General features: G+C 36.2%; 1 protein-coding gene across 11 annotated transcripts in view; it reads right to left on the minus strand.

The window, feature by feature from the left end:
• Nucleotides 1-27,101, minus strand: part of LOC107226321 — a 138,632-nt gene that overhangs the window by 6,933 nt on the left and 104,598 nt on the right. For 9 of the 11 annotated variants that reach the window (XM_046733337.1, XM_046733333.1, XM_046733334.1 and 6 more), the window contains 9 exons: nt 21,984-22,047; nt 13,247-13,530; nt 10,014-10,077; nt 9,147-9,242; nt 6,469-6,569; nt 6,133-6,264; nt 5,754-5,927; nt 3,124-5,034; nt 1,454-1,592 (listed from right to left, as the gene is read on the minus strand). In XM_046733337.1, the coding sequence (XP_046589293.1) occupies nt 1,454-1,592; nt 3,124-5,034; nt 5,754-5,927; nt 6,133-6,264; nt 6,469-6,569; nt 9,147-9,242; nt 10,014-10,077; nt 13,247-13,530; nt 21,984-22,047 (2,965 nt within the window). The remainder of the gene's footprint in view (nt 1-1,453; nt 1,593-3,123; nt 5,035-5,753; nt 5,928-6,132; nt 6,265-6,468; nt 6,570-9,146; nt 9,243-10,013; nt 10,078-13,246; nt 13,531-21,983; nt 22,048-27,101) is intronic. The other 2 variants (XM_046733339.1, XM_046733338.1) reach the window with 1 other exon arrangement.

A 27,101-nucleotide genomic window follows, 5' to 3' on the forward strand; every position in this document is an offset into this window, starting at 1 on the left:
TATATAAATATATTTACATTACTACAACAATGTCGAGGAACATTATCAATAATCAACAGTTTCTATCATTAGCTAGGTGATAATTACTTTTATAACCTCATGCATATTATATGTTGTGTACAATCTAAGTGATGAAAAAAATCTTCACGACTGATCATTAAATAGATAGAATTTTTTGTTTTCTAATGAAGTCACATGGCTTTTGTCCTAAAATTTTTCCCTATTTTCTCAACTTATCGTCATTCTAATGGCTATATAATAGTATTCAAGCCTATCTAATAATTTATAGTAGCGCTGTTTAAAACTTTCCGGTATGATTAACGACTATGTTATTAAATCAGATGTATATTAAGTGAAAATTGATGTCAATAGTCGTAAAATATGATATAAAACCCTATCATGATCACATTCGTAAATGCATCTAACAGTAAGAATATCACCTATCGGTCGTTTTGTTGCGTCAGTGAGTAAGAGAGCACGTTGCAAAAATTAAAAAAATTTTCTGAAAATTTCAAGTTTCGACTAATAATAATTTTTATAAGAATTCCATGTACGGTAAAAATCGGATGTTTCTAAACCTCCGCGCGTCATAATTTTCTTCTAAAACATACGCAAATTTCACGGTTATCATAGGAGAATAATAAACCGAAGTTGCCAGGTAAATTGTAAGGTGTCCTGTAACCATTTAGTAATGAGCATTACTTGTTATTAAAAATACAAATAATTTAGATAAATATTGTAAATTGCAATTACGTGATACAGATATAATAATTACTCATGAGATCATAATTTGCACAGGAAATTTTGTTTTTTATGCTATGGAGATGAATGGGGTGAAATTTAAATAAAAAAAAAAAAAAGACTTGATAACATCTTTACTTTTGAACGGTACTTGGACTAACACTTGAGAATATATTTAGCACGATAATTTCTGATGGGATGGAACCTGATTATTTTCATAAACATTGTTATTAGTTTACACCGGATTGATATTTTTAGAAAATTGTTGTGATTTCAATAACGTGTCCATTAACAAATGTAAATCATACTCTTAATACCCAGGATACTCGCGCTGCACAGTAAGTAAAATATGTATTGTTTTGCTGTCTGTCTAACGTTCTTACATTATATTTTTCATTCAAATAAATATCAAGCACATGCATATAAGAGAAAAAAAATATAGAATTCAATTGTATAACAGTAACATGGCTGATATGATTACACACTCAAGTCTTTTCAAATTATAGAGGTTGAAAACAATTAATATCTATAGTCTGCATCTCTGTGTATATGTTACAAGAAAATTTATAGTACAGTATGTAGAAGCTATATGAGTAGTATTGTATGTATGCAGGTATTGCTTTGATTGTAACTTAAACACAATATTCAATTCTAGTCAAAAGTTGATGTATGTGTTTGACATGTAGCCTAGTTTCATACGGTGGTAGCATACTTTGGTGCCTGGTCATATCGGTCGGGACGGAGCCTCGCCTAGAATAACGATCCCCACGTGGTGCTAACGCCAGCATTGAGACGTCATCTAACTTTGACAAAAGGCCAACTGGGGCTGAACTTCGCCTCCTCGCGAGTCCCTGAAATTCCCGCGAAATACGTAAGTTATTATTTTGAATATTCATTAGAATGTAAGAATCTTTTGCTTAGTTGAAGAGGATTGAAAATGCAATTAAAAATTGTGGATTAATCGCTTTCATTATTATGCTTGAATTTTGGTCTACTCAATCATTGGCTGGTATCATATCGGTATCAACCTTGGGACAATTTCTACTTTATGCCATCTAAGATTCAGAGGTCTTTTCTATGTATTGAAAGCAGTAGCTACAAATATAGAAAGTGATCCTAGAAATATTTTGTTTTTAAACAAAAATTAAAAAAGTAATTTTACGAAGTTTGTAACGTAAATGTAATGACGTAATTATAGGTTGAGCGTTTTTTGATCGACTGGAATTCGATAAACTACAACGAACTAGAACATACGTGTATTTTGCAAACTTGAAATTTTCAAAGTTAGTCTCAAGTTGTAAAATAGTTATTTTGTGTACAATGTTTCATTAGGTTTACATTACCGACTTCAACCCAGTGTTATTTCAACAAAATTTCTAATCGTAAAGTCTTGACGCTCTCTGCAATTTTACGACACAAGGTTTTGTGTTTAAATCATACCTCAAGGAAAAGTTGGGTGATATCGTTTTAAACACAACTGAATTCCTAACATTTTCATAGTTAATAAGACTATTATATTAGAGACTAATAGATTCTCTAGGAATATCATCGGATTTTTTTTTTTTTTATAACACAATATGATTATACATATACATTGTAAAAAGAATCAACTGGTGCTCTGTTATATAATTTTATGAAGCACGCTTTTTCTGAGTCACTGTGATAAAAAAATTATCTGCAAATAATGAGTTTTGATTAATTAAAATTGGATGAGTTCTGAATTGGATTTTGATTTTGACTTTTAACCCCGCGTGAATAATCAAAGCGTTTATATTCATTTCCTTCTCTTGCCGCTCTATGGAATTAAAAAAAAAGAAATTGTTTAGTTTGATTACTGATCACTAAATGAAAAGGAAACACCTGCATTTGAACCTTGATTCTAAAAGCACTTTACGAGTGAGAATTTCGATATCACGGGTACACAGACTCTTCCCTTCTCATTCTATTTAACGCTTGAGATAAGTATCAAAATCAAATTTATGGTTACCCATTGTTTTCGTTTTGAATTAGACGACCCTTATGAATTTGGGTAAAAATTTTAAGAGTTTTTATAGTTTTTTTCAATAAATTGTATGCACGTTACATTTTTGACTTGAGGTTAGAGATGCTCTGAATAGATTTGCTTGACAAGATGGTTAAAAAATAGTAATAGAGATGTCATCTTGTAGGCATTTAAATTTATGAGCCTCATGATCACTGAGTCGGAAAGTAACAGGTATAAAGTGGCAAATCAAAAATACTGTTTTCCATGAAGGCCTTATCATTTTAACTATAAAATTGATTCCTCCCTATTATGAATGTAATTGCAAAATCAATAAGAGAATGTGAGGAAAATTTCTTTGCATCATTTAAAAATTTGAGAGATCTTCTCGATGCAGTTACCTGGTTAGATCGCCTACTTGTTGATAGTGTTCTCCCATCGTCGCCACATCTCGGGTCTACGTTCTCCTTCATTTCTGGTTCCACGCTGAGTTTAAGAACTTTGGCTCCTTTGTCCTTCCCAGTTTCCGAATCTCTCTTGTTGCCTATAGCAACACTATCATTCGTCGAATCACTGACACTTCTCCGCGGTTCACTGCCACTATCGCTTGAACCACTAAGAACACGGGGTGGAGAATCGGGTGGCGTACCAACGAAGAACGCCCTATGTGCACTGTCAGATGAAATTGGTACCGCACTAAACCGTCTGTTAATCTGACTATCATTCTTCGTTAAGTCTATCACTGGTATTGAAAATCGTCTCGTCGAATCGCACAATAATTTCGTATCGCTATAGCAGGATTCCACGACAACAGAATCGACACCAACTGCCAGATCGGTAGTATTTCCAGTTTCTGGAGAACTTCTCTCGTTATGGGAGTACGTTTTACAAATATTTGGCCCTGACTTGACCTCCAAAGTAATTATTGTACCTTCGGGATGTGGCAAATCCGCAGACTCTGATTCAGTTTCGACAGATTTCCGTCTATCGCAAACATCCAAGGTCAAAGTGGAAGATTTTTGACTAGTCTTTTTAATGGAGAGCAAAGAATCAACGAGCTGCATCGAATGTCGTCTGGCACACTCTGGACTCAGCGTATTGGTATCAAGTTTCCTCATGAGATCCGGCATCGCGGATCCTCGTCTCTTAATCGATGCTTCGGAAGAGTTAGATTCTCTCTTCTGTATTCTAGCAACATTGAAAGTGGCGCTGGATCGTCTGCTCGAGTCTTTACTATTACAGGGCACGGGCGATTCAAGAGGTGTACTGCACTGCCCATCGGTATAAGATCTGTCCTTAGTAGGGCTCGGAGTTGAACTTGAAAGACTGTCGGCTTCGATTAGGGCCTCGGAGCACTGGGACATTTCTGCAGTTGTCGACATGTACCTCATTCGCACGTAAGGCTGCAGAGGCGGGAATGTTTGTTGCCTGGTCAACTGTTTCGTCTGGCTGGATAATTTCTGATCTGGCTGTAACACGGTGCTCAATCTGGAGGCCTCCTTGCTGTTTGTTATGCTTGCTATGCTGGGTTCGGGTAGTAAATTTTCCGCGCTAACAGGCCGTTCGCTACTGCGCGCAGCAGATGAGTGAAGGCTGCTTTTCGAGGACAACAACGACAGTGAACTGCGACCAAGCATCGTTTGATCTTCCAGTTTGACAAGCGGAGTTTTAAGCTTCTTCTGCTCCGTCGGTAGGCTTTCTCTCCTGATAATGGTCCGCGAGATTGGCAGTAGTTTTGGAACACTCAATGGCACAGAATGCCTTCGTCCGACACGTTCGGTGTCCACTTTTCCGGGTAAACTGGGCCTCCTCGACGAGGAAGCATCCGGCAGTAGTAAATCGATGCTTCCAGAGTCTTCGGCCAGATCTTCATCCTCCGAGCTGAGGGCGTTGTCAATGTCTTCGAGTTCGGAGATTTCCGTCTTTGTTTCTTCGGCTGCCTCCTGCTGTATCAAAGCCTCCCACCTCGTTTGATTGCCTTTCAAATAATCCATAAGATTGACACTCAATGCAGTACCCAAAAATCTATGCCATTCTTCATACAATGGTGTTACTACAAACTTGAAGAAACCGGCTTGGATTTTTGGTATACTTATTGTATGTCTGTCGCACAGAGGAGTTACTGGCAGGTTCAATTTTCGTTCGTAGTCTCCCTGGCGGAAGAACTCCTCGCAAACTTTGTGCGACCACTTTCGAGAGATATCCCATGGGCGACATGGATTTGAAATGTCCGCGCACTTTAGTGCTATTTGGAGGATGAAGTGCCGGTCTTCACTCCTACTCATGTCGAGAAGGTTTTGGTCCAGATATCGCTGGAAAAATAAGAGGGATATTATGTTTATGCGGAAACATTTACCGGTTAATTCAGCTATGTTACAAAACACGTCTACTACGCGAATAATTCTTGCAGAACAACCAGCATAATAGAAGGAGAAAAATGGGCATTGAGAAGAACGAGAAAAAGGAAAAAATATCTGAGTTACCTAGATTGACGAAATGTTTTCAAGTGTGTTAGATTTATTCCGAATTGTGTATTTAGCACCCCGTAACTTCTGTGTACTTTACCGTAAGCATTAACAGAGAAAAAAATAACGGTTTCGGAAAATACTGAAATATTCCAGTTCCTAAAAAAATGCTGTGAAATTTTATTTTTACAATTTCTGCGACGTTTTATTGGCAAATTTTAGCAGAGATATTTTCTTGTGCTATGTACTCTCTAAATGTGAATCAGTTATAAGTATATCACTGGGGAAAATCAGTGTATATGCACTGGAAATCAGTGGGATATCAGTGAAAAGTCAGTGCATGTGCACTGTTTTTTCCAATGGTATACTTATAACTAGGAATTAATGAATTTTCACTGATTAAAATTCAGAGAGTAAGGAAATTTTCGGCAATAGATCTCAAACTATGAATGATTTATGTAAATGTTGATGATAAAATTTTTTTTTTTTAATTTTACGACTTGTATTACAATGTCATTATGCGAAGCCAGGGCTGGATGTCAGTATTCAAAGTGCAGAATACTTACTTTGAATCTGGTGAGAAATTCTTGTTGTCTTGTAATGTCTGTAGCCAAAATTAGTGAGCTGATATGTCTCTCTAACTCTGGTCTAAGTTCTGGTTCCAACTGTTCCGAAACCCCACTTTCCAATAAGCAGCCTATAGCTGATCTCCAATGGTGATTTTCCAACACCGACGTATTCTGAGCAAAGATACTTTTGTTATTGAAAAAAGTAGCTGATGTCATTTCGGGCAGCATTTATTACTTTAATAGAAATTCTTGACCACAGATACTGAGAGTAAGCATTTATTGATATTTAAATTTTCTACAACACAAAATTGAAAAAAGAAAAAAACAACATAAACATAATATCTAGGATTAAATTTTGATATTTCGTTTATCTTACTTCGTAAAGCGCAGCGAGATGATTACTCGTGGCAACCAAAAATGGCTGATTAACACCTGGATGATCCAAATCGTGCGTCACAGCTCCAATTAAGGATGCCATTATTTCCAAATGACTCAAGTGTTTTCTTATCTGCAAGTAGAGAGAAATTTTTTTGAAACGCTATAGAAATTTGTAAATAAATAAATAAAAATAGTCATCGGGGAGAGGAGGCGATTCAAAAAGCCCATATGCACTATGAACATAATCATATAAAGCCATTTTATACACACATGATCATGAATGATCCGTGGTCATGAATGCGTCACAATATGAGATTGGGATTGAAGACCTTACCTTCTCTTCCTGGAGGAAACAATGCATAGCCTGTGTAACGTCGGTCGCATGTATACTATTGTGGTAAGGGTTTGTACTGTGGTAGCCTTCTTCAATTAGATCTGAAATTTTTTGTCAAGTCAGTGTATGTTACATATTACACATGTAAATGTAAGGAGTCGCAAGAATAGCTTCCAGATCCTAAATGGAAATTGATTTTTTCCAACATCTGATTGGACAGTTGGATTTTTGAAGCCTCTGGAGCGTGCGTAAAGCGCCCCGTTTCCGAAAAGTAGAGTAAAACAACTGCCACGTTGGCGCATGTGCACTTTCGAATAACTCAATTCTCAAATCTAACTCTCATTCGCAGGTGTTGGGAAAAATGAACAGACTACGCTAAGGTGGTTAATAAAAAAATGATTTTTTTCGTTCTAATACTTGTAAATTCTTCAATATTTTTCAAACTCATGCTTCGGTCCTTGAAGCTGATTCTTGAAACTTTCCAAACCCTTACATCAAAGCATAGTTATCATTATTAGAACACATATTCATATTTTTTCCGAAAAGGTGAGATTCGACAGTTTTCAGATTACTGCAACGTGTGTTCTAGTGATGAAAACAATGCTTTGTTAGAGAGATTTGGAAAGCTTGACGAATCAGCTTCAAGGACCTAGATGCATGAATTTAATAAGATCGATGTTATAATGGAAATAATATGCCGTTTTGAATTTTTTAATTAATTTACTTGATTCAACTACGCATGTTGATGATTTAAAAAAAAGTTGGCTTGAATTTTAAAACTTTATTCGAACCGATACATTTTTAGAAGAGGATGATTGAGTACTTCTTTGCAGTAATCTGGTGATAATATCAAAAATTATTCATATAATTCGTTTTTCTTCATGCGTATATTGTACAATTATTTTGTTCAATAAAAATATTGATTAACGCCATTAAATATTCGACTCACAGCCGGAAAAAATATATTAGATTCAACGAATTCCAATTATTTAAATGTATGTGTACGATACCCTCATTGTCATTCGCTACTTGCTTTGTGGAATCAAATATTTAATTAATTAAATTGAAGCACAAATGCAATGACTCACTGTGAGATGTTTAGTTATAGCTATGGATGTGAATATTGAGGTATTTTACATTCTCTTCCCTGTCTCGTAAAAATGCATACAACAACTCCACTTTATGACACCGAAATTCGCAAGAAACTCTTCAACAGCTATCAAAGTAGGGAAAACCCTGTATTAAGTGAAATGAGAAATTATTTTCCACGATTAATATCAACCGAGATCAATGAGGTACGTGACATTTTGGGCGGTACAAAAAAGTTATCTTCATAAGACCTATATTTTTTTACAGAACCCGTTGCAGGTCTAGCATTTCGATTCGGGAGTATGAAGTCGAAAATGATGCAAACTGAATTTTAAGGATATTTTGTTATTTATTAAATTCGGTCCATGTCCGAAGAAAAGAGAATCGCATATTTCTAAATGCGCTCTCAAGACTTCATGCCACATAACGTTTCAAACGTATGGTTGAAAACAATGTTGTCGACTCTGTTATACAAAGTGCAATTTTTTACGCTGAATTTGGAAACATACTGGCCAAAGCTAAATCTGATAATACGTCGGGAGAGTTGATATATCACGAGAGAAAAAGGTAGAGAACATTATTGGGCAAAGTAACATTGGCGTGTTCTTAAAACCCGTTCATGTGAACAAAAGTAGGTAGGTACTTGGTATAAAATTGGAATTCATTTGCCTATTTACGTGAACTTGGCGTATCAGAGATTGAATTGATGGCTCCGTAAGTCGTTGATGAGAAATTCTGTAAGAAACGATTTATGAACAATTTATTTTACAACTTGTCGAATAAACTGTATTTTTTCAATTTTTTCTTCACGTTTATAGCGAAAACTCTCTAGAAGTATGAGTGAAAAAAAAAATATATGGCCAGCATACTAATTTTAGTACTCGCAATGCTATAAAATTGTGAAAAGAGTTGTCTTAAAAATATTTCGTCGTAGAAATACCGAAGCATTTAAGAGAGCTGTACGCGAAATTCTCGAAAAACTCTGCGCATTTCTTACAACGCGATTCGTCGATTCGATTAAATTATGTATTTTCACTTCCCTTTCAAATACTAGACTTGACTCAAAGAAATCCTTCGTTATTTCTATTAATACTGTAACAAATAATCTGATCAAATTAAAAATAATTTGACTAGTTTTTCGAAATGGTTCAACACTGGAATCAGTCAAAAAGTTTTTCAATTTGAAGATATCACGTAATTTTGTGTATCGTAAAATATACGAAGATCTGATGGTATTGTACATAATGTAAAAAGAACGCATTCGTGAGTAAGCAATGACGTCCTCTTTTTTTTTCTTCTTTTCGTTTTTTCCCTCTTTTTGCTCTCCAATTTCTTCCAATAAACTCAAAGAGCGAGGCGAACGGACAATCGGTTTGCGACTCATATCTGATGTGAGTTTCGGATTTGGGTTAATCATAATCATGCACATGCCGAATGATTCACGCATACATGACTGATATAGGTATTACAGACGGAATGGGCATAATGTAAATAAGCATTCATACTGCATGCGGTAATATGATTGTGTGCGTATACTGCAATGAAATTTTAAAACATGTTACATGATTGATAATTTATTGTTGACTTACTGAATAATTTCCATACTCTGACAACATCGAGCTGGAAGTGTTCGAGAAGGCCGTACCAATGAAAGAGATGAACGCAGAGTACCGGCAAGGATCGACCTGAAATTCAGGTTTATCAAGTGCTGGACGAAAATGCGAAGAAGGAACGACGAGCAAAATATTATATTGCTAATTTTCTGGTATATTGGACGAATTTCCTTTTACTTTTTGCCTGTGGTGTGGCAACGAAGCCCGCAATAATCTTACGGGAATTGGGTTTCAATTAAATCGTCAGGATTTTTCATACGTTATAAACCGTGACGTTACAAAAAAAAAAGTCTCCACGGGCACGACCCTTCAGATTATGAATAGTTTGGGCGCTACGAAAATGTCCAACCTATATCCAGGATTCCTTTGTGCCAGAAAAGCTAAGATAAAAATGATTATTCCTAATGAATAAAACCTAGGCACCTAACCGGACATCTCCTCCTCTAACCCCCAATGATCTTACCTGTAGATGACGTTACATGAGGAAACCTGGTGCAAATAGGCGTTTTTGGTTCTCCGATGGAAAAATTGAGATTAGAGAGTATAAAAAACGTCACTGTGTTTCAAATAAGTTGACGAAGGGTTTTAGCGCTTAAACTATTTATAGCGGAGGCTCGCCGGTCGTGCCCGTGGAGACTTTTTTTCGGAATAACAAGATCTGCGACGTGTAAAAAATCCAGACGATTTCATTAAAACCCAATTCCCATAAGATTATTGCGGGCTTCTTTATCGAGAACAAATTTTATTCCGCTCACATAACGGATAGTAGATGGGGGATGATCGCTCTTGCATAATATAGGAGGAAACTAGGAGCCGACTAATATTGATTATCAAATAGCTTACCTCCAGTCACCGTCTCCAAGGTAAACGCGTTGAACCTCCAGTTACCAGACTTTTGAAGCAGGCACTGGAATGAAAAATTTGAAGGAATTAAAATCATGATTTAAACTGCAAATCGCACGACATTTGCGTAAATGCGTAAGCGAAGGCTACTTAAAAAAATTACCCAATGGGTCACTGATATCTTCAAATGTGAAAGGATTCAAGAGTATGGCTATAATATCTGTAAATATGAGAGAGAAAGTTGAAAAAGTAGTTGAATTTTCAGAATTTGTATCATGAAAATCGATCATTGAATTCACTAGAGGTCTTTGCAATGCAAAAGTATGTAGTTCGATCCACGCTTAAATTTTTATCAACAAAGTAAGCGCGTAGCAAAAAAAAAAAGTTTAACACCAAAGTTTTATGGTTCCGAAGAAAAGAAAAGTTGGTATAGTTGGATTTACCGTAGTTGACGCTACTTTGAAGAATTTCGATAAAAAGTGATACTTTTCTTAAAAACAGGAATCTATTTTTCTCGGCGAAAATTATACCGTTATACCGGATGTCAAGACGGTTTCAAATACAGGTATGTTGTATTTCGAGTGTCTTCCATACTCATAATATACTGCATACATATAATATAATGATTCGAGAAAAACGAACAGTCATTTGTACCACGCATTCTTATAACTCCAATAAAATTTAAATCGTTACAGCAACGGTTACTTTTTTACCAGAATATTCCAGTAATTACAACTAAAGAAAATTTTCACCCGTCAAACTTTTATCCCAAACCCTTATCCGTAGTCCGTTCAATTGTTTTTCGAGATATTCGACAGCGTATTGGATTAAAATCGGACAAAGTTGTATACATTCCATTCACGAACAGGGTTGCAAATTTTTCAATGAAAAAGTAATGCATTAACCATTACTTTTTCAATTCATAATGGAAATAATTTCCATTACAACATTGAATTATTTCCATTATGTTTAATGCATTAATTTTTCATTAAAAAATTTGCAATCCTGTTCACGAATATAAACTTCCGAGCATTTGTGTTTGTACGTAAATTTTTACCCGTACCCAATGGCACTCAGAGAACGTGCTTATTGTTAGAGAGCATCTTCACTGATATTCATGCGTCAAGCGTCCAGAGTCCATACAGAGTCAATCGAGCGAGTGAAGCGATACAGTTTCCAATAAAATTATTATTAGTTTCCGTCATGCCGTCGACGCTATACCGCGTCCATCCAATACTGACTCTTCAAATTTTCGGTTCATTAAATTCTCCGCTGTAGGCACATTGTTACTCAAGTGTGATAATGAAAGCTAATTAATTACCTGCAGGCAATCGCTTTATATGCATACGTCGTTATTATAACAACGACACTCGATCGTATGCATAAGGCATGATATAAAAGCTGGATAAACAAAAGAATAATTAATGGTTGTCAGAGTGTCCCTTATTTAGGGCGTGGATGAATTTTTTCCGTCTCGCCCCACAAATAAACTTTAAATAATTCAACAAAATTTTTTTTCATACCTTTACCTCAACTCTTAACACGTGTCACCGAGAGGGTGGATTTCACCGTTTAAAATACACGTCTTTCGGAAACATTCCAAGTACATATTTTATTGTAAGAGTAATAATGTTCAAAAAAATCCGTAACTGCAAGGTTTTACCAGGCATTAGCGCTACTCTATGAGAAAAAATACTCATCATCATACCAGACAATATAAACGAATTGCATTTCTTCGAAAGATAAAACAATAAATAAAAATAAAATGAGATTCCGAGGATTCGCAATTCGTCTAGATTGTCTGACATACCTGTCACGGAAAAATTGGACTTTTTTTTTTATTTACATCGACAGCGATTTTTCTAATTTCTCTTTTAAGTCACGGGTAGGTCTGAAAAATCATTAAAAAAAAAGCTCAAACTGCCATATGTATATAAATTACCAAGATTAATCTCGGTTCATTCTCGGATTCTCGGAATTAGTGCAAAATGGTCCCAATCTTGATTTCGGATCTCATCCCACTAATAAATTAATTTACAGATTTCAACAAAAAGGCTTTTGGCGCCAATTATAAGACGAGCAAATGAAATTGTTTGATTAGCCAAGAGCACCGCTATACTATAAAAATGCAAACAGGTGTATCTCCTTGAAACCAGAAACGATCCCTCAATTATTTCGTAACAGAAAAGGAAAAAGAAATTGCTAAGTGGATATTTGAAAGCAATGTGCGCGGATTTTCAGTAACTAAAACATAAAATCCTGACATAGTAAATCGTTTGTTTTTTTTTCTGCACTGAGAAGTTCCGAATAGTTCATATTTGGCAAGGAAAAGATTTTAAGCTCACGGTTTAATGCCGTTTTTATCCAATCTTCCGGTTCCAATTTTGATTGAAATCAGTAAAGTAATGTTATAGAAATGAAATTGAATAACAGACCTTCGGATCTGCACTTCTGCAAATAGAGGAAAGTGTGATTTGCTCCAAATCTTATGTATAAACAGCGAATGGTAGAAAGAATGTGAATGAAGATCAAAGAAAAACGAATTAAGAAAGCAAAAAATTGAGTAGCCGTGAAAAAGGTCATAGATCTAAAAATAGTGCAAGATTAAGCTCCAAACAGAGTTTCAATACAACGGATGAAAAAGATAAAACAAGAAAAGACAAACGTTTCAGAAGCAATGAGAGAAACCCAATTCAAAGTAAAACAATTGACAATAATCACAGAACGTTATTGTCCAAGTTTTATAATTTTTAATGAAATCGTCAGCGAGTAAATCAAATTCGAAACTAGTTGTTACATAATCAAAGAAACCCCTTTGTACAGTGTTTAAAAAATTACATAAATTCAAAACGGTCTTTTACGTACACTTTCTAAATCCGTTGGAGTGATTTTATCATTTATTGTAAAATCTCATTACCACATGTTGGCGACTAATTTACTACTATAATTAGGATTAGTTAAACTGACGCGCGGACATAAATCGACTATAACTGTAGATAACTTCTAGTGTAATTATACCGGTCTTATTTTAATTAAGCGAATGAATTACAGCACAACAGACGTATGTCGCGACGGCGTTAAACCTTCCAAACAAGTCTCCAAATCAATCATGTCCACAACGTCTTGATTGTTGTTAATTCCTGCGAATCGAGACAGTTATTCACACACGGTGTGTGCGTTTCAAGGTCGCGTATGCCCAGGGAAGAGTATCAAGGGTACAAGGTGATACAGACCTGTACTTGCCCGTGAAATATGTCGTCGAGTATGCCTGGGTCTTGGTTCAGAGTCCTGGTGGTCAATCGCTTGCGGCGCCGTTTGTGCATCGTTAAAAACCTCCCAGTGTGCCTTGTCCTATCCCGGCTGGTGTCCATGGCTTCGAGAAGCAGCTTGTCGACGTCGGAAAGCCGGCGAAACGTGTTCGTGGTTGATCCTCGGTGGGTAACCGGTACAGCCGGCGACGGTGACGGGGACGGAGACGGAGACGTGCCCGAAGACAGAGCGGGCGCGACGGCGTCGTCTGCGAACGGAACGTAACGACGAACGTCTTTCAGCGAGTTGAAAATTGAGTGTGAAACTTGGACGAGATATTTTTATATCGGGAAACGGAGTGGAAATTGCACGCTGTTGGGGCCATGGAACCGTCCGGTGTTAATTAGACACACTGGAGTCGCGTAGATGAGCATGGAATGTCGAGATTTCGTGAGGTTGAAGTTAGTAACGATACCATGACGATGCATGTTTCGGAAAAACAGTTACTTCGCAGCTTTGGGATTGTACGAAGTTCAGTTGGACATGACAAACGGAACATGGTCATATTTTGAACATCCAACTCCTGGAAAGTCGTTCTAAAATTCAGCAATGACGATTTTTCTTACCGATGTTCTGTTACGTTAACGTTACTAACTTCAGCCTCTTGAGATTTTAACGACATGTCGACTACTCAGGGATCGAGGGTAAATCCGACATCTCAAGACTTCGCGAAAGCGTAAGACTTCGATCGACTTCGACAGGCTTTGACATTTCGATTGATGTGACTTCGTGAAATAAAGAGACTGCAGGCAGCTGCTTGTGAAGGTTGACGAAATTATGACTGACTTGAAATGACTTCGCGAAGTCGGATAACCTCGATTGGCCTCAAACGGTTTAAAGCGACGTTATAAATTCAAATGACTTCAATTGAAGTCAAAGGACTTGAATTCAAGACTTCAAATGTCTTGGAATGACTTCGGGAAGTTAAGACTTCAATTCCTTTCAAGTAAATTCATGAGTTCAATTGAATTAAAGCACTTTCAAACGACATTTAGTCCGCCTTAATCTTCCGTGTTACTTTATGAACGTTTTCTCGATAATTTTGATGTTCCCCATATAGCAGTGTAACAACTCCTTTGTAAAAATTTCAAATTTAACACATCATTCCCTAGAATGATATTTGATTTCGATCGATCATAATTGTTATAGCGAAGTTGAGAAATTATTTTAAAATTAAAATAATAATAGAAAGTCATTACAAAGTGATTCTAGGAATACGAAGGACTTTAAATAACTTAAAATTCATTCGAATGAATTTCTCCCAAAGTTTTCACCCGACTTGAAGTTATCGTCAAACCCTTCAGATTTCTTCAGATTATCATTTTTGAATGAAACGAAATTCAAATTTCATTCATTTACCAGAAAAATAGCGAAAGCAAAATGCCATCTACCAATTATGTGAAACATATTTTGGTAGTCTGATGTCACATGTGAGTGATAAAGATTTCGTCATTTTAAACACAGTTTCGCATGTTACTGATACAATAATCTGGATTAAATATGTCCTTAATTCTGGTACCTGCAACAGCATGGTCCATGGACTATACGATATAAATACTCTTTTCAGTAAGCATTGCTCAAATAACGAGCGTATATTCCTGAGCTTGAACGAAATCATTGGCTTCCGTTGCCCGTCATGTTTTTTTCCAAAAAAAAAAAAAATGCCTGAATCTGTTGTTCAAACTACCGTTACGACACTAACGGAAGAAGTATGTTTAAATGACTTTGACTTGAGACACTCCTCTGACAAAAGTGCTTACTTCGAGAAGTGCCTGTTGAAAAAACCGTGAACACGGGATATAAATCTTGAACTCCTAAGTGCCGCGGTGGTTTACATTCGTAAACCGTGAACACGGGATATAAATTTTGAACTCCTAAGTGCCGCGGTGGTTTACATTCGTCAAAAAGTACGTCATAACGTAACAGTCGAGGGATGTTGAACACGTTGTTTACTAGCCTAGCTTACAAAAATTTTGGCACCTGACTTAAAAGAAGGTCGGTACAATTCTTTGTTTCTTCTTTGTTCTTTTAATAAAATCACAAGTAAGAATCTGAAGCTACTATCTGATGATGGGAGCAACTTTTCAACTTCTCTTATTCTATCGACGGAGAATGGAAAACTATACAACGCATAACCTATATGACTATATATATTAGGCTGATTAAAAAAAAACGGCTAATTTTTTTTTTTCAAAATCCTCACATAAAAACTTCCGATAAGGTGTGAAAAGACGCCTGTAAATTTCCCGTTTAAATAACACAGGAATAAATTTTTTTAAATTTTGCAATTTCGTATTTTTGCAACGGCTCATTGAATTAGCGGACCAAAGCATATTTTTGTAGGAAATTTGACGCTCTACAAAAAAGGTCCTTACAAAGTTTTCGATAGTCACACTCCTTCAAAAGTTATTCGAGGTCAAAGTTGAACTTACAAAAGAATTCAATGTTCTTTTTTTTTTTCGATGATACTATGAATTTTTTCTCATTACTTTGTTATATATATGTATATATACTATATATATATGTAAGAGTGTTTCAAAAAAACTACTTTTTATTTATTTTTTTTTTGAAGAACATTGAAAAATCCTCCGAGTGTCCCTCAAAAATGACCTCGGTAAAATATGAGCTCTTAATATTGATATTTAGAGGTGGCGATTCTCAATTTTCTATTTCCCATTTAAATAACATGGAAAAAATTTTTTTTTAAATTTAGAATTTTATTGCTCGAAAACGAATCAGTGTGAAGATATAAAAAAAAAATATATTCTGGTAGGAAATTTTACGCTCTACAAAAAAGGTTTGAATAAAGATTTGCGTAAGGTAAGTCCTTTCGGAGTTATCAGGCCTCAAACATCGAACCGTTTGAAATAATGATGTTATTAATTTATAAATGCTACAAAGCTGACTCATATCGTTGATTTATTAATTAAAATTTCATTGGAAGTCTATAGTTTTAATTTTAAAATCAATAACATTGTGTATTTAAGTGATATGAGTCAGTTTTGTAGCATTGAATCTAATTTTTCATAAAGTTGAGCTCTGGTCAGCCAGGGCTGAATGGACATTGTACAGATTTTTCACGATAAACGACCGTCAAGTTCGAACAATCAGCATTGCTGTAGAACAAAATTTTCACAAAACAAAAAAAAAAAAAAAAACCATCTGATTCGAACTGTTTTAATTATGTATTGCGATAAAGAGTTAAATCACCTCTTAAGCTCCCATTTTCTGATCTAGTAGTCATCATAGATAAAAGACAAATAAAAGTCACCAAATGTTAATGATATTAATACGGTTGACGTATCAACCCAGATTATTGTAAAAAATAGTCATGTTTCTGACTTCCAACTGGAAACACGTTTTGCGAATAAATAGCATATTTCTTTGCATTCTAATTTTCGCTTGTTCGGTCGCTTATTTCCGCTCGCGAACCCTATTTTCTTTGCCGTGCAACGCAATTTCGCAGCAGTATTATATTTCAAGGATCCCTTTGAATTTTATGTTTCAGATAAACTGACTGCGCGGAATCCTGGAAACCGCGAACCGGTCCGCGATGAACACGTCTTACGCCGGCCACGATAATAGCGATTCCAGGGAATGAATTCCCATACAAAAATTTTTTTATACGAACCTACGCATATATGAGGCATTCCACCAAAAATCGACGTACCTATGTCCCTCACCGTCGGCGATTTTTTTTATTTTTTAGTGTGGTGTTGAGTGTATTAAAAACCATGTTTCACCGACTTTTAGATTTTTTGAATCATGACTTTGATTTTTACTGCTTCCAAAAACACGATAACCCAATTTTCGAATAAATAGCCACAATAGATTAGCTTCAAATTTGTCTAATGAATTCTTGGTTAAAAAACGACAACGGATGGTGGTCAATTCATGATTCGAATCCAATTAATAATTTTATTGATAAAAACCATCAAAATACACTTTCTTTTTTTACGGTCTACTCGTGTGTTTCCCCTTAAGCTTCGCTTACGTGCAAGGTCAATATTGGACCGATGACTAATCATTATTAATAAATTGTACCCATTCGATTAGTTATATGGGGTGAGGCTTGAGAAATAATGAATTTTTGTTTTTAGGCTTCTTACTAATTAGTATAACTAAAAGGTGTACATTTGTGATAAATGAAGTTGTTGTACCTACCCAACATTTGGTGAAATTCTGTATTAAATCGTTTACGAAAACAATCAATTGCAAGATAGTTAATGCTTGACATCCAAAAATATAAAAATAAGAAAATAAGCCAGGAAGGTACCATGGATAAGACCAACCAAAAAATAAACCCAAAGAGTGGAGAAAGTGAGGAAAAAATATGTCTCAAGCCTTTAACTAGTAGCTCGGTTACCGGCGTAACGAATAAGTCTACCGGGGTTAATAATCTACGTACGTAGCAAGGAGTAAATTAATTTTCCACGGGTTCTACCTCCGACCGAGAACTATAATTTCCCCCGCCAAGTTTCACGTTTCATGTCCCAAGTCGCAGGTTGCAAGGTGGTAAGGGGTATTTCAGATTTATGGTCGAAAGGGAATATTATATACGTTGCGTATATCGAAACTCTATCTAGGCCCTCCCTTACCTTCAATTAGGTGCGTTAGAATTTATAATTAAATGATAGATTCCACGGTATGAGATACCGGGATTTATTAGACGGAACACCTTTTACTTTCTCTACACATTCGATACATGGCGAGTTGAGATCAGTCATGGGAACAATTGTAATTAGTCAATTACAAGTATTTTTAATTGAAGGTGCATAAAATACGCATTAGACTGATATTTTCTATTTTGTAATTAGATAAATTAGATTGTAAAATACACATGCCATTTGTATGTTTTTTTATAATCAAATACCGTTCGTATTGTGTAATTAGTAAAAGAATACAAAAATGTGTGAATGCATAATGAAAATGTATTTTGTATTTTCTTTCACCCTGATTAAAAAATACAAGAGTAGTTTGCGATTTATCTTTTGCTAATTAGAAAATACAGATTTAATTTATACTTTACTTTGCCCTAATTACAAAATATAAATATTATTCGTAATTAAAATATAATCAATTACAAATTGTAACCAGGCAGTCCTCAAATCTGATTCTAATCGTTTCAGTCTATGAATAAGTTTTGTATTTCCAGTTCTTCATATTTCAACCCGACTCTCACGTCTATCTTTAATTTTATTTGAATTTATTTGATTTTCGTTCTGTTTTTTTTGCAAAAAGCTCTAGTTGATGCTTTGTCACAGAGTTGAAAAATCCACCAGTAAACGTCCATTTGCATTTCTTTCAACCTCTATCCACCAACCACTATTGAAATATTTCAACACCCATTTATGGAAATTCTAATTCAATAATTGGCACATTCTGCTTTGCTTGCACTTCCGTCAACAGATTCAGTTTGATCAACGCGTATCAAACCATGATAAAGTGTGTAATTACTACCGTACGAATAGAATTTTTTACCATCAGTTTTGTGAGCGAAAACCGGCTCAGCAAATTTTTTACATCTTATACAGTCATGAAGTCGATGGTTCATCCCAACTTTTAATTGACCTCATTTCTGACTCTGAGAACACTTGAGATCCACCCGTGCTTTACCATTGTTGCGGTTCTATCTCGTCTCTCATATTCTGGCAGAATGTCGCGAATACGCTTTTCTAGCGAATTAGGCGATCAGCAATTATTAATATAATATTAATACTATTTTACGATCAAAAATTAAAGGGTATAACCGGATAAGCGTACAAAATCTGCCCTCAGTGATTTTCAAAAATCCATATAGCTGATCGATGTCCAATAACAAAAAACAATTTCCTGAAAATATCAGCTTTTAGACCCCAAAATTTACGACGTTATTGAAAAAAACGTGTTTTTCAGTATTTATTTCATTTTAACTATTCTACTGCATATTTTTAACGTAGATGTTTTTGATAAGAATTATCGACAAGAGACGTTGAAAAGTAATTATTTTGTAAGTTCTTAACCATCCTTTTTTCTTTTAAATTAAAAAGTTTGTGTGGTTTCATTTAAATATTTTCCTTTCGGGTGTCACTCACGCATTTTTTCAAGAAAACTGCTTCCTTACTCTTCTTTGCACGGTGAAATTTTCAACTCGATCCATTTGGTGCAACATAGTCAAAAAAAAAAAAAAACAAACAAAGAATTGATTTATTTTTCATATTTTCTTCGAATATTATTCACTATTTACTTGTAAAATATTTTTTGATAAAGTTACGAAAAGCCTACGCCGCCGATTGATTTGATATTTTGTATACTCATGTTGCTGGTCACAAATATGATGGTGAAAATATCCGCAATTTTGATATTCAAGGTGAAATCTCACAAAAACTAGTTTTCAAATAGTTTCATCAATTTTATTTTAACGTTAGTGCAAGTTCTGCCGATAGGGATAAATTTTTGCCACTCATACTCCCGCTCGGTCTCTATAAGTCTCTATGAGATGAGTACGTGTGATAAGTTATGTCGGCAAGCTGCCGAAGCTCGCAAAGCTGTGCGATACGCAAGTCTAATGGGGGACCACAGTTGTCAAGCTCATTGCAGGTGGCGCATAATCGTTGGTGTTCCAAAATGAAAAAGTATTTCGTTTGGACGATTGAGAATTTAAACAGGTTAATTTGCCATGGCGCTTTTCTCCGAGTGAAGAAAAAAGAGCTTTTGTAAAGGGAAATGAATTTTAACGCAATATTGGATGCTTGATTTTGAATTTTGAACCAACTGCGCTGTGCTGGCTGATTTCGCACAATTCAAGTCGCACAATTATCGGTGTAACCAAAGATATGTCTAATCTAAAATTTCATCCAAGTATACAAGTTCGTCGTAAGCTTATATCACCCACTACTTATTTAATTTTCACATACGTTGTGTCTTGTATTAAAGTACACGCATTGTTGTTGCTGCAAAAACTACTTAACCTAATTACCAGTAAGACAATAATAATGAGAAGAGGGAAGGCTATATTGGTTCGTTAAATTGCCTGTATAATGCTCCTACATTTACTACTTGCAATACTAATTACTTATTAACTTCGTTCCGGAAAGAGTAAAGCTCTTTTACTGTACGTGTTGGAAATTGCACCGTTCGCGTTGGGAGAGATTCCTCTCAGAAATCATCTCTGCAGCGGAGCTATCAGATTCTACGGAAAATATGATCATACGCGCGGAGTTGTGAGTTTTACGAAGCAAGGTTGAAACCGACTCTCCACAGAATTTTTTTTTTTTTTTTTTTGCGTTAAGAAGAATGCAAACGAAGAATTTTCACCGGTTCTGCTGTCTGTCATGAAAATCCTACCGCTAACGTCACTAATTGTAACAATTAGGTTGGGACAGTTCTAGTAATCAGTAATCAGCAACCCGTCTTAATTAGTCGCCGTGTTGATTTGTAACGATTGAAATAAGAATGTGAGGAAACTGGGTGCATGTGTTTGATCAGAACGAATATCGGAGCAATGTTGCGAAATTAAATACCAAGCGATGTCAAAATGACAAACAAAAAAAAAATGGGTTTGAATGAATTTGTAGAAAATAGTGTTCTTCGTAGAATGAGCGATCGTAAAGTGAAATCGAACGAATCTGCTATATTTTTGACTGTTTCTAAGCAATTTGAAACAAAGCACCGACATGTCCAAGCTTTTCATCGCAATTCCAATATTTTATACATTCGTATTTTTTTATGAGATCATCGTAGCTTACACATCATGATTATTTAACGAACACTCGTCGTATGACTATCTCGTAATAAAATGAATCAATTACTAGTGCGGATGAGCGAGAGGTAACGGAGCCTCCGCAGTTACACGCGTAACGTAGCACACGGCCGTACAATTGAATAAAGCACGTGTGCCAAGCGTGTATGAATGCATAAGTTTCAACGTCATATTCAATTGATTAAAGTGTGTCAGGCATTAAAGATCTCGTAATGACTGACTGCAAGAACTTATTCCACTCCGGTTGCGATATCTTGGAATATTGAGACATACAGGGTGAGCTTTTCGAACCTCGAAATTGATCGTCGAATCTCGGCCTTTGGCCAGTATCGGATTCGAATTTTGGATCATGTCGATGCCCGTGTGACTATCGGATGCTAGATATCAATCGGTGTAAACAGTTTTTGTGATTATTCGTAAGAAATACGGTGTCTGGATCAGATCTTCTGGTTTTTCCTCACGTTGACTTACATCACTGTTTTAACGTTCGACAAGGCGCGAATTAATTATCTGTTTGCATTTGTGAGCTTGATGCCTGTCGATTGCAGGATTTGTTCGACGTTTCGTTTACGTTTTTTTTTTTTTTTTTGTGAACAATTCTTCCTCGTTTCTTTGAAGCGTTAAAATCCTGAAACGAATTTAATCTGGATTTTTTTATGATGGTCATTTCTATATTTTCTACAATATTTTTCGTACTCGACGATGAATTCACACCTGGCACGAAGAAATCAAATAACTCAGTTAAAACTTTTCATCATTATTTATACGAGTAACACCGAAAAAAACATTCTCGAAATCTGTATTTGTGTCAAAGATAGAATATACTGGGAATTTCACTTCTATAATATGAACAATGATTACGTACAACTTGTATCGTATTACAAGTGAATAATATGTATTACAATTTGAAGAAAACTTACCGGAAACTCGTACGAGAGCGGCATTTTGAGTGGTGTTGTCAACGGTAGTTGCAGACGTCCGTCTCTGTAACGAAAAAAGATTTTCTCTTATTAAGAGAGACCGAATTATTTACTCCTATCACGAAGCTGTCGAAAGCTTTATCAAACGCACTAATTCAGACGGCAAGTCAGTTATCGCTGAAAATTTCGAGGTAGATGAAAAATAAACAGTCGTATCTCAACCGATACACTTTCCGCCCACGCAATCCGGAATACGTTAGGATGTTTTATTTAAGAACAACATTATTTTCTTTGCTGCCACTCGAAAAACTGGTTGTAAATAGCAAGAAAAGAATCCTAGCCAAGGGACGTCTTTTGAATTAAAATTTTTAAATGTCGCTCTCAGAATTCAAAATTTTCTCATCCAAACCCAGAATGGTAGCGTCATTTTTTTTTTTACCTATTCCGGTAACGGGAGGTGAAAAAACGCCCCAACATTGTAAATTCCATCTCTCGTGTATATCATATCGTTCAGGGTTCTCTATAAGGTCTCATTTTCTTCGTTTTTTAATGAAGAAACACATGGGTGAAAAAAAAAAATTTCTCATAATTTCCAAAAAAAGTGGTAAAAAATTGATGCGTCTCGGAGTGAAAACGTAAGCTGTTCTCCTGCAGCGGGAAATTTGAATTCACGTCGGGGGTGTTTTCTCATGTTATTGAAATGAGAAAACCTTTCAAAATTGGATTCAGGATATCCACCCTGCACCCGTGAAATTTTTTTTTTTTATTCCTCATCACGCAAAACAAGTTTTCTAAATGAACGCCAAAAACAAATATTGCTCATCCGTGTGTAAAAAAATTAAATCACTATTATGACATTGAGTTATCAGTCGGAAAAAAAAAAAAAACAATAATAATAAAATGAATCTGTGCCAGTTTTTCAATAAAATTTGATCCGCAGCGTTTGCCTTTAATGTGGCCGGTTGTCTAATTGCAATAAATCAACAGTAGAATTGCAGTAAGGGTATACAAGCTCTTCGAAGTTTGGTTTGGTTTTTTATGTCCGGAATTAGCGACGGTGTGACGAGGGGCATGAAAATCGTTCGTTCTCCATTCTCGGTCGCCGCGTAATTTTCTCAGTGCAATCAGCCACTTAAGGCCTCGTTCGCACTACAAATTACCAATGAAACCAATGAAATCAGCGAAACTGTGCCGGAGGTCGTTGAGTGGTCTACGTGACGGCGGCACGCGGGCTAAACGGGCCAGCCAAAATCCACTGTGCGAGGTGCCAGAGACCTCGTTCTGTTTTTAGGACACGCGTTACTTTTTCAATCCGCGCCGTGTGTGTTGAACCAGAGTTTTCGTGAATAAAATATAGTGAGGAGGTATCCGATTCTCGGAGAATAAAAGAAGCACTCGAAGAAAACGACACCCGGTGGATGCCGAAAATTAGACGGACTTGAAAACATCTTTGTCTGCACTTGGAATTTTTATTCACCGCGAAAACGAGTGAAAATACAGAGACGACACCGACGCAAGTGATATGTTCGAAAAGACCAAGTGAAGAAGAAAAATTGTCTCATTAATCCCTACAGCCTCTTACTATCTTTGACGTCGAGTGAAGAATGAATAAAAAACCGTTCGCGATATCTCGCATTGGCCTCACAAGAAATTTCGCAGATCTGAATATCGTAGAATGGATGCTAAAATTTTTTTTACGAATTTCGAAATATATAAACTTTTACAAAGTAGCTCCGATATTAACTTTTACTAGGATTGGACGGTTGAAATTTTACAACTGAATCTCATCGGTTTCGTGACGCATTTCCTTGGCAAACTAAATCCTATAATTGATCAAGTAATTTGCCACAAGTTTAAGATACAAAATTCTTTTTTCCCACTCACAGCGATACAAGGAAAGTTATCTTGGAATTTTCGGTAACTGCATTGTACTTCCTGCATTAGGTGACTTCCTTCAGAACAGATCGGTGCGATTGATGCTCCGATAATCTTATCGCACGATCGAGTTCAGTTGCCACAGATAGCGCGTTCGAAGAAATTGCGTCAAAACGGAGGAAAAAATGTCATAAATATAGGTATCTGAATTTATTAAAATTTATTTCTTCCTCGCTGCCAGCTTTTCAGCAGTTTTACGATTTTTTACAACTATAATCCGATTGCCAAGATATTTTATCATGGCGTGTAGGCGAAGCCAGACAGACGTGTGTATTTTCGGGTTTTCCAACATTTTTTTTTTTCTCTTGCTCTTCCGGCATCTTCTTTCTGCCATATTTCCTGGCGCAGACGCGTCTTCTCGCCCAGATCTACAAGCATCTTCTTTCGGCAGATTGCATCACGGCAGTGGTTTTCGAAAATCGAGTTCATCGGACCGTCGGAATTCTAGAGCGCATGGTTTTATCCTCCTAGCGTAGTCAAAGAATATTCTTCGAACTCCGGTGGATAACTAACGTGTTCCAGTTGATGTATAAGGAAGGGCGAAAGAGCAGCCCAAACTCCATGAAAAGTTATCTTTGACGCGCAATTGGATTTCCTGATGAAATTTACCGCGGCCTATAGGGTAGAGGTGGGTAGGCTGTAATAGTCTGAGAGAAAGTTATAACGCGGAGGAAAGTTGGAAAGGGTCGAGAGGGTCGTAGGGGGGAAACTAATCGCTGATAGTACTTCCTCCCCGTATAATCAATAGTTAAATTCGTCCTTAGAAATGCAGCCAGGCACGGTTCTGACATTCTCTGTTCAAAGTACGGAGCCTCGGTTCGTTCCCAACTTCGTCCATAAAATTACCTCCATTCAATCTGATTTAACTTCTACAAGCGCATAAACGTGTGTCTCGAGATCGTTTGTACCTAATTTAATTAGAAATCACGACGCTTTCAAATTTTTCTCACTGATAACAAAAATTTCGAGACTCGAAGGAAAGAAACAATCGGGCCGAAGGCCAATGCACAATAATTGGCCAACTTTTCAAATTCGCATCACGCACGGTCAACGTATTTAGGGCACATGTTTATAGATCCGAGAGCCAATTGCCAATTGCAAAATAGTTTCAAGTCTGATCGGAATTACGATCTGGGATTTCCAACTTGTATCTTCACCGCGATTCATCCATTATCTGCGCTACGGTTTTTACAGGATTTGATCGTTGCAAAAATGCGTAACCCGTATTGAGAAATTGTGAGTAATGTCTCAATCGTTAATCGTACACTAAATTAATTATTAATTACATCACGTAAAAAGACACAATTTTCACTTTCCGTTGACGTCTCAATTATTCATACAAGTTTGTTTCAGAAAAAAAGAAACTTTCAGATTTATATGTAACGAAAAAGCGTATCAAGAGGATTAATAATTTCTCGAGAAAAATCCTCGACAAAGTTTACAAATTATTGATAAAAATAGGATCCCGTTCAGCTCTGCGTGTAATTTTAGTAATAAATTTTTCACTTCTAAACATCGGTTTAAATAGAATTTTAAAGAGAGAATCTAAAGCTCTCTTAGTTACATCGTTTAGCAACTTTTTTGCTTCTTTGTATCCTGCTCAAGTTATGTTTGGAATGCCCGATAAGAAGCCTCGGGTAGACTGATACGTTTCTAAATATTTTTCCAAGTCTCCCAAATGGCACATAAAATAAATAACTGATCGTCGGATGAGAATGAGTAACATTCCATTTTTTATTTATCTGACTTAAACAGTCACTTATACCGTTGACAGTGCGAATCGCGAACTAGCTAGGGTCTAAGTTTCAGGTACTTAATGACGCGAAATTGGCCGTAGGATGGCCAATAACGTACAGCAACAGTGAGCGATGTATAACCGTTTGTACCAACGACGGGGTGATTAATATAACTCGTTCAATTTCCCACAACTAACTCGATCTTATAGCCACGCATGCAAAATCCAATCACAGCGGCCATTATTGTTCTGTAAACTTTCCTTATAGAGAGTGGTAGAGGGCGTACTATGGATGCACGTATAAATGATGGTTTGTGAAACGAGGATAATAACTCGCGTGTACAAGTAACTTTTGATGAGAATCCATCGGTTCACCGAGGTTAATTACCGAACATATACGGACGTGGGTTTTACTTTGCCTGTATACCTACCCAACCTACTATTGCTATTTCACACGTGCGTGCTGTAAATATGTGCAATTTAAATTTACTCCTGGAGATCCACCCTCGACCAATCTATTATTCATAGGCACTTTAAGGGAGCGTACGAAATCGTTACACAACGTAGAGGAACGATTTTCCGCACGAAGAGACTGCCGGGTGCAGCGATTACTATTTTTAGTTACGTCGTTTTCACTGAATATATTGTACCAGAAGTTCAATGGCTAATTGCTACAATGAAATTATCACAGGCTTACTTATGATGTTAGGCAATCCACAGTCAACACGCTTTTTCACGCAACGAGATCAGATCATACGGTCGTACTGATTTTCCACAGTCTTTTAGAACCAGTTCGGGAAAATTTCATCAAGGGATACAAATAAGAAGGTGTATAAGTCAGGGTGTTATTCGTAGCAATTAATCTAATTCCTAATCCTAAATCCTAATCATTCGGCATTGTCTAAAAAAAAAAAAAAAGAGTAATTATTGTATCATCCGTAATGCGGTATGATTCTGAGAATGTTTACGAGTTGCCAATTGGCTTTTAGTTGTTTGAAAATCGTCGATAAAACGCAATAGTCCGCAGGTTTTCAGTCGTATTGAGTTTATCGTTCACCGGTTTCCAACTCACTCAACACCCGATAATCGTCGATTGCGGTGAATATATACGCAGCGGCAAAGTGACCTGGCCGATTGATATGGAAAGTCAGATAAGAATCCTCTACGGCGATTCTGAAACTTACGTCATTTCTAGTTTGAATTCCAACTCCGCGACACTGGTCATAACGCAACGATGGAATGCTTGAGGCCAAAGAAGTCGACACTATAAGTTCAAATCGTACCTCGTGCATGCTTTTCAGGTTCAAATGTAAAAACTGCATTGGTTTGAGCCACGCAACTGAACCCAGTAATTGTTATCATTTAATGTGCCATTATAAGCATCTAATGCATAGATGTAATATAAATAGGTATAAGTGCTGTTTAGAAACACTCGTGAAATTCAGAAA

The sequence above is a fragment of the Neodiprion lecontei genome, chromosome 3 (assembly GCF_021901455.1).
Source record: "Neodiprion lecontei isolate iyNeoLeco1 chromosome 3, iyNeoLeco1.1, whole genome shotgun sequence".
NCBI lineage: Eukaryota > Metazoa > Arthropoda > Insecta > Hymenoptera > Diprionidae > Neodiprion > Neodiprion lecontei.